This window comes from Mandrillus leucophaeus, unplaced genomic scaffold (assembly GCF_000951045.1).
Source record: "Mandrillus leucophaeus isolate KB7577 unplaced genomic scaffold, Mleu.le_1.0 Scaffold282, whole genome shotgun sequence".
Taxonomy (NCBI): Eukaryota; Metazoa; Chordata; class Mammalia; order Primates; family Cercopithecidae; genus Mandrillus; species Mandrillus leucophaeus.
In genome coordinates, this window is record NW_012102943.1 from 960,285 (window position 1) to 968,681 (window position 8,397).

General features: G+C 39.0%; 1 protein-coding gene across 1 annotated transcript in view; it reads left to right on the plus strand.

Annotated features, from left to right (window-relative positions):
* Positions 1-8,397, plus strand: part of CCDC69 (coiled-coil domain containing 69) — a 61,935-nt gene that overhangs the window by 48,336 nt on the left and 5,202 nt on the right. Inside the window, exon 5 of the mRNA XM_011985408.1 lies at positions 7,317-7,452. Within this exon, the coding sequence (XP_011840798.1) occupies positions 7,317-7,452 (136 nt within the window). The remainder of the gene's footprint in view (positions 1-7,316; positions 7,453-8,397) is intronic.

Here is an 8,397-nt window from a genome sequence, read left to right on the forward strand (position 1 = left end):
GCAGTAGCGCGATCTCGGCTCGCTGCAACCTCTGCCTCTTGGGTTCAAGCAATTCTTTGCCTGAGCCTTCCAAGTAGCTGGGATTACAGGCACGTGCCACTATGCCCGGCTAATTTTTGTATTTTTAGTAGAGACAGTGTTTCACCATCTTAGCCAGGCTGGTCTTCAACTCCTGACCTCGTGATCCACCCGCCTCGGCCTCCCAAAGTGCTGGGATTACAGGTGTGAGCCATTGCGCCCAGCCACATGTATAGATTCTTGTAACCATCGCCACAATCAGGATACAAAACAGTTTTATCACCCCCAAAAAGCTATCTCAAACTACCCTTGCATTCACATCCTCCTCCCACCCTAAACCCTGGCAATTATTGATCTGTTCTCCATCTCTGTAGCTTTGTCTTTTCTAGGCTATTACATAAATGAAATAATACGATATGATTTTTTCATATTGGCTTCCTTCACTCGTCACGATGCCTTTGACATTCATTCCAATTGTTGCATATCTCAGTAATTCATACTTTTTCATTGTGGAGTTATATTCCATTGTTTACTCATTCACTGTTCCAGGACATTTGAGGCAATTATGAATACAGCTGTTGTAACATTCTTGTGCAGGCTTTGTGTGGACATAGGTTTTCATTTATCTTGGGTGAATACACAGGAGTGGGATAGGTCATATGATAAATGTATGTTTAGCTTTATGAGAAACAGCTAAACTGTCTTCCAGAGTGACCACTATTTTGTATTACCATCTGTGATGTATGAGTTACACTGTTCCTACTCCATGCCAATACTTGTTGTCATTGGTTTTTTATTTTAGCTGTTCTAATAAGTGTGCAGTAATCTTCATGGTAGGTTTAATTTACATTTCAATAACGATTCATGTGCTTATTTGCTGTCTACATATCCTCTTTGATCAAATGTGTGTCCAGGTGTTTTTCCCATTTAAATTAACTTGCTTGTCCTTACTGTAGAGTTTTGAGAGATCTTTATATATTTTGGACAAGAGTTCTTTGTATTTGCAAATACTTTCTCCTAGCCAGTGGGGTTATTTTTTCATTCTCTTAATAATGTCTTTCACAAAGCCAAGTTTTTAATTTTGATAAAGTCCAATTTATTTTTTTCTTTGATTATACTTCTTATGTCATGTCTATGAACTCTTTGCTAAACCCTAGGTAACAAAGATTTTCTTCAATGTTTTCTTCCAAAGACTTATGGTTTTATATTTAGATCTAAGATCCATATAATCATGTGGTCTTTCTTTCTTTCTTTCTGTCTCTCTCTCTCTCTCTCTTTCTTTCTTTCTCTCTTTCTTCTTTCTTCCTCTTTCTTTCCCTCTCCTCTCCTGTCTTCTTTTTTTTTTTTTTTCTTTTCTTTTCTTTCTGATGCCCAGGCTAGAGTGCAGTGGTGCTATCTTGGTTCACTGCAGCCTTGACCTCCAGGGCTCAGGTAATCCTCCCACCACAGCCTCCCAAGTAGTTGGGACTATAGTGCACATCACCATGCCTAGCTAATTTTTGTGTGTGTGTAGAAATGGATTTTTGCCATGTTGCCCAGCCTGGTCTCTAACTCCTGAGCTCAAATGAACCACTGGACTTATCCTCCCAAAGTGCTGGGATTGCAGGTGTGAGCCACCACACCTGGCCTGGTTTTTCTTTAGATGGTTAATATAGTGGATCACATTGGTTTGAGTTTTCAAATATAGTTATCCCTAGGTATCCATGGGGAATTGATTCTAGGACCCACTTTGGATACCAAAATCTGCAAGTACTCCAGCCCCTTATATAAAATGGTGTATTATTTGCATATAACCTGTGTACATCCTTCCATACATTTTAAATCATCTCTAGATTCCTTATAATACCTAATACAATGTAAAAGTAAGGTGAATAGTTGTTATACTGTATTTTTATTTGTATTATCTTTTATTGTTATTTGGCATTTTTTATTTTTATTTTTTCAAATTTTTTTTATCCACGCTTGGTTGAATCTGAGGATGAGAAACCTGCAAATACAGAAGGCTGCCTGCATTGAACTAGCCTTGCATTCCTGGCATAAGCTCCACTTGGTTGTGTTATATTACTCTTTTTATGTATTGATGAATTTGATTTGCTAATGTTTTACTGACGATGTTTGTGTCTATGTTCATGAGGAATGTTGGCCTGTAGTTTTCTTACACTATCTGGTTTTAGTATCACGATAAAGCTTGCGCCATGTAGTAATGTCCTCTCATCTTTTCTTTCTGGGAGAGATTATATAGAATGGGTGTTCTATCATTCTATCAAATAGAATTTTTCAATGAAATAATCTGTGCTTGGGCATTTCTTTCAAAGTGTTTAACTACAAATTCAATTTCTTTTTAATAGTTATAGGAATTTCAGGTTAGGTACTTCACCTTGGGTGAGTTTTGGTCATTTTTTTTTTTTGGAAGAATTGGTACATTCATCTAAGTTGTTGAATCTAGGTGCATAGGATTGTTCAGCATATTTCCTTAATATCATTTCATATATCCGCTGTGTCTGTAGTGATATTTCATTCCTGATATTGGTCATGTGTGTGTTCTCTTTTTTCTTTGTCAGTCTTGCTTGAGGTTATCCATTTTATTAATTATTTCAAAGAATGAGCTTTTGGTTTCATTGATTTCCCTGCCCCACCCCCCTTATTTTATCATTTTCCATCTCACTGGTTTCTGTTATTTTTATTTCCTTCCTTCTGTGTGCTTGCTTTATGTTTGGTTAGCTCTTCTTTTTTTTCTTTCTTTTCATTCTTTTCTTTTTTTCCTGAGACAGGGTTTTGCTGTGTCTCCCAGGCTGGAGTACAGTGTCATGATCATTGCTCAGTGCAGCCTCAGTGGCTCCTGGACTCAAGCAATCTTCCCGCCTCAGCCTCCTGAGTGGTTGAGACTATAGATACCCCACCACACCTAGCCAGCTAATTTTTAAATTTTTAACAGAGGCAGGTCTCTCTGTGTTAACCAAGCTGGTCTCAAATTCCCGGCTTTAGCAGTCCTCCTGACTCAGCCTCTCAAAGTGATGGGATTACAGGTGTGAGTCACTGGGCCTGATCCTTTTTCCTGATTTCTTCAGCTCAGAATATTGATTTGAGACCTTTCTCCTTTTCTAATATAAACAGTTAAAACTATTAATTTTTGCCTAAACTCTGCTTTACCTGAATCCCACAAATTGATGTTTTTATTTCCATTTCGTTGAGTTCAAAATATTTTCAGTCTTATTTTCCTTGGGACTTCCTCTCTGGCATTGAATATGTAGAATTGTATTCCTAAGTGTTGGGAGATTTTCTGGTTCTCTTTCTATTATTTGATTTCCAGTTTGATTGCATTACAGTCAGAGAACATAGTTTGTATTTGGCTGCTTTTATAGTTTGTTAAGGTTTGTTTTATGACTCAGGGAATGGTCTATCTTGTTTCATGTATACTTGAAAGGAATGTGTTTTCTGCTATTGTTGGGTTGAGTATTTTAAAAATAAATCAATTAGATAAAGTTTGGTTGATGGTAGTATTGAGTTCTGTATTCTTGCTGATTTTCTCACTGCTTTATGTGGAATGCTGAGGAGTGTTGAAGTCTCTAATTATAATGCATATTTGTCTATTTCTCCTTTCAGTTCTTTCTCTGAAAATAATATAGCTACTATGACTTTCTTTTGATTAGTGTTTCTTTTTCCACCCTTTTACTTATGACCTACCTATAGCATATATTTAAACTGAGTTTCTTGTAAATAGCACATAGTTGGTGGGTGTTTGTTTTTTTTTTTTTTTTTTAATTTTGACTTTAATTTTAGATTCAGGGCACACATGCAGGTTTGTTACATGGGTATAGTACATGATGCTGAGGTTTGGGGTATGAATGATACCATTAGGTGGGTTTTTAAAAACCCATTCTGACATCCTCTTTTATTTGGTATGTTTAAGCCATTTAATTTACTGTTGTTATTGATAATGCTGATGTTCATAATGTTGGGTTGAGGTCTACCATTTTAGGATATGTTTTCTGTTTGTTCTCACTGATCTCTATCCTGTTTTCCCTTTCCTGCTTTCTTTCAGAGTATTTAAACATTTTTTAGTATTCCATTTTAACTTATTTATTGTCTTACTGTATCTCTGTATTTTTTTTTTAGTGGTTACTCTAAGAATTACAATATACTTAATCTACTTAGAGTTGCTTTTTTTTTTTTTTTTTTTTTGAGACAGAGTCTTGCTCAGTCACCCAGGCTGGAGTGCAATGGCATGAGCTGGGCTCATTGCAAACTCCGCCTCCTGGGTTCAAGCGATTCTACTGCCTCAGCCGCCCAAGTAACTAGGATTGCAGGCACCCACCACCAGGCCCAGCTAATTTTTGTATTTTTAGTAGAGACCAGGTTTCACCATGTTGGCCAGTGTGGTCTAGAACTCCTGACCTCAGATGATCCACCCATCTCGGCCTCCCAGAGTGCTGGGATTACAGGTGTGAGCCACCACGCCCAGCCTAGAATTGCTATTTTATCACATCTAATGGAATGTAGAAAGCTTACCATCATGTAAGTTCCTCTGTTCTCTCCCGTTTTTGTTACATTTTTCTTATGTATTACATCTACATACATCTAATGCCCCATCAGACAAGGTTATAATTTTTGCATTTAATCATCAATCATATTTTAAAGAGCTCAAGAGAAGAAGAATAGTCTGTTGTATTTACTTAGTTCTTTACCAGTTCTGTTACTCTTCTTACATTCTTGAAGTTTCAAGTTTCCCTCTGGTTTCATTTGAAGAATTTCCTGTAGCAATTCTTTTAGAGCAAGTTTGCTGGTGATGAATTCTAAGTTTCCTTCATCTGAGGATGTCTCAATTTAATCTTCTTTCCTGAAGGATATTTTCACTGCATATGGGATTCTGGGCTTATTGTTTTGGTTTTGTACTCCAGAAGAAAGCAGGAAAGGGAAAACAGAGGATAAAGGTCAGCAAGAACAAACAGAAAACACATCCTAAAATGGTAGACCTCAACCCAACATTATGAACATCAACATTTTCCAGCAATTTTTAAATTTTTTTCTTCTGGCCTCTAAGGTTTCTGATGAGAAACATACAGTTATTCAAGCTGTTGTTCCCTATATGTAGTGGACCATTTTGTCTGGTTCCATCCCACACCTTTTCTGTGTCATTAGCTTTTGGAAAAGATGTGTCTGGGTGCGGATTTCTTTGGGCTTACTTTGGAGTTCAGTGATCTTTAATCTGTAGGTTTATGTTTTGGAAAATTTGTGGAATATTCAATCATTCTTTCTTCAATTTTTTATTTTTTTGGACTGCACCCTTTTCCCTCCGATTCTTTGACTGTCATGATAGAAATGTTAGATATTTGGGCATTATCTTACAGGTCTCTGAAGCTCTGTTCATTTTTTTTTTCCTAATCTTTTTTTCCTCTCTACTGTCAATATTGGATAATTTCTATTGATCTATTTTGAAGTTCAGTGGCTCTTTCTTATCTCATCTCCATTCTGCCGTTGATTCCACCTAGTGAGTTTTTATTTCACTTATTGTACTTTTTAGTTCTAAAATTTCCTTTTGGTTCTTCTTAATAACTCTATTTATTTCCTAAGACTTTCTATTTTTCTATAATTTCTAAAAGTATGTTCACTCTTACTTTTCTTTTCTCTTTTTCCTTCTTGCCATCAGTGGCAGGACACCCATACTTCTTGGAGTCTTTTTCTACTGGTTACTGTAAAAATTCTGTTAATAATTCCTACATTATAGGATCTCAGTGTAGGCATCTGTTGAATATCTTTTCTCAAGGGAGTTTTTTTTCTGCTTCTTTTTAGGCTGAGTAATTTTTTGTATTGTATGCTGAGAAATTTGGGGTTGTATCCTAGACATTTTAAATGTTTAAATACATGAGATTCTGGGTTTGTTTGAATCTGTCAGGTCAGTGGTATTTCAAATTCTGGTCTTCTTGCTCAGTCTGCTGCTACCATTTACTTTTCAGTCTGCAAATAACTGCAGAATTCATTCTGTCCAGGTTTTGTAGCTAATTCGGTAGGAAAAACTGGAGGAAGTGTGCTTCCTTCATCTTACCTAAAACCAGAACCTGTCTTGATAGGCAAATTAACAAATTAGGCCAATATTTTTAAAAAGTTAAGGCTATAATTTTTATATGACTATTCTTATCAATTTTTTACTACTCTATCACCATTATATTACTGAACATTATTTTTTCTTTTTTTTCTTTCTTTTTTTTTTTTTTTTTGGAGACAGAGTCTCTGTTGCCCAGGCTGGAGTGCAGTGGTATGATCTCAGCTTACTGTAACTTCTGCCTCCCATGTTTAAGCCATTCTCCTGCCTTAGCCTCCTGAGTAGCTGGAACTGCAGACTTGTGCCACCACGCCCGGCTAATTTTTGTGTTTTTAGTAGAGACAGAGGTTCGCCATGTCGGCCAGGCTGGTCTCAAACTCCTGACCTCAAGTAATCCTTCCACCTCAGCCTCCCAAAGTGCTGGGATAATAGGCATGAGCCACCGCTCCCGGCCTTGAACATTATTTTTTTCATCACTGCCATACACCTGGCTCTTTGGCTGTATTAAACTTTCCTGTCTCCTCTGTTCTATTTCCCATTCTGCCCATTGATTGCCATTTGCCTATTGTCTTTTTTCAGTTGAGACAAGGTTGGAATTTTCCAAAAGGAACTTTATGAAGGAGGTGGGATGATATATACAACTGTATTGATTTGGGGAATGACGATAATTTCAGCTGTGTACAGCACCGCCCTGTCTGTAAAGCCCTTGCACGTCCTTCTCATGTTATCCTCAAATGACCCCTTTGAGACAGTCCAACCCAGTTTATTGATCCCATTTCACAGTTGAGATAACAGGACTTTTAGATGTCTGATGTGATCTTCTCAAGGTCTCTCAGTTTTGGAAAGGCAGAGCCAGGACCAAGTGGATTTCCTAGCCACAAATCTAATGTACCTACTACCGCAGTTTTGTGCTTTAGTTTGACAACTAAGGATTTAATGATTTTGTGATTTGGCTAGTCCAGTTTACAAAGCATTGTCCTCTGCATTTTCCATGGCCTGAGGTGGTCTTAGATGAACATGCTTGCTGCAAGATCTTTGGATCTTAGCCTTAGTGAGGTATGGATGGCACCCACAATCTGGTAGGCTTCCTCCCAGGCTATAGTTTATTTCAATTTCCATGAGGTTTTATTAAATACCTAGTACATTTCTGGCACAGCCCCCAAGCAAGCCTAGGAGATAGAAGGATAAATAAGACCATTCCCAGACTCCTGGCCTCTATGGGCCCCAGGTAATCATCTGGACCTTTCTGACCATCAAGGGGCCTGCCAGAAGGCTTTGGGGAGAGGTGTCTGAGCTTATGGAGTTCTCCTTTCCCTACAGTCCTCCGGGCCTCATATGAACAGGAGAAAGAAGCGCTTACCCACTCTTTCCAGGAGGCCAGTGCTGCCCAGCAGGTGAGAGGGGCTGGGTCATGTCAGTCTCAGGTGAGGGTGGGGGAGAACCAGTGGGAAAGCAGCCTGGAGCCCCAAGGCAGCCAAAACTGATTATGTGTGCCTAGGAGTGAGGAGCTGAGGTGATTGTCTTCTGTGTATCCAGGCCCCTACATGTGGTAACCAGGCTATTAGCTCAAGAAGGCTGGGTTTGAAATTGAGTTGGGCCTATTTTTCCAGGGACTATTAGGAAGATCTTGGAGAGGCATGGGCCAGGTGCCACAGTGTGATAGATTCATGGGTGGATGCACACAGACCTGTGGAAGGATGCAGGGAAGTATCTGACTCAATGTGGCTGTGCAGGAAAGATTTTCTAGAGGGAGTGAGATCTAAGCTGGAGTCTGAAGGATGGGTTGGAATTCTTTGGTAAAGAAGGATAGGAAGGGAGCCCCAGGCAGAAAAAAAGCAATGTGTTCAAAGACATGGAGGAAAAAGGGAAAATATGGGATACCTGAGGAACTGAAAGATGTCCAGGATGTCTGGGGTATGAGTTTCAGTGGGAGAGGGGACTAAGGCTAAGGAAGTGAGCAAGGGTCAGAGTGGGAGCTGGCGAGCCATCTTAAGGAGTTGTGCTCTATCCTAACGGTAATGGTCACAGTTGGTTCAACTAGAGGAAGTTCTTGGCAGTGAAACAGTTTGGAGATAAGAATGTACCCTGAAGCTGGGGGAGTATTGTGATGTTTGGCTGCAGTAGAGGATGTATAGAAGGAGCAGTGAGGGGTGAGCTTGGAAAAATTCATTGAGCCTCATTTGGATGGGTTTTGAATGCCAGGCTAACAATGATCTTTTATACCAGGACATTGTCCCCTACAGTATGGGGAGCCATTAAAGGCATTAAAGCAAGAGGTGGGGTTAGTGTGTTCCTTTCGTCTCCTCTTCTTCTCCCTCTCCCTCCCCCTCCCTTTCTGC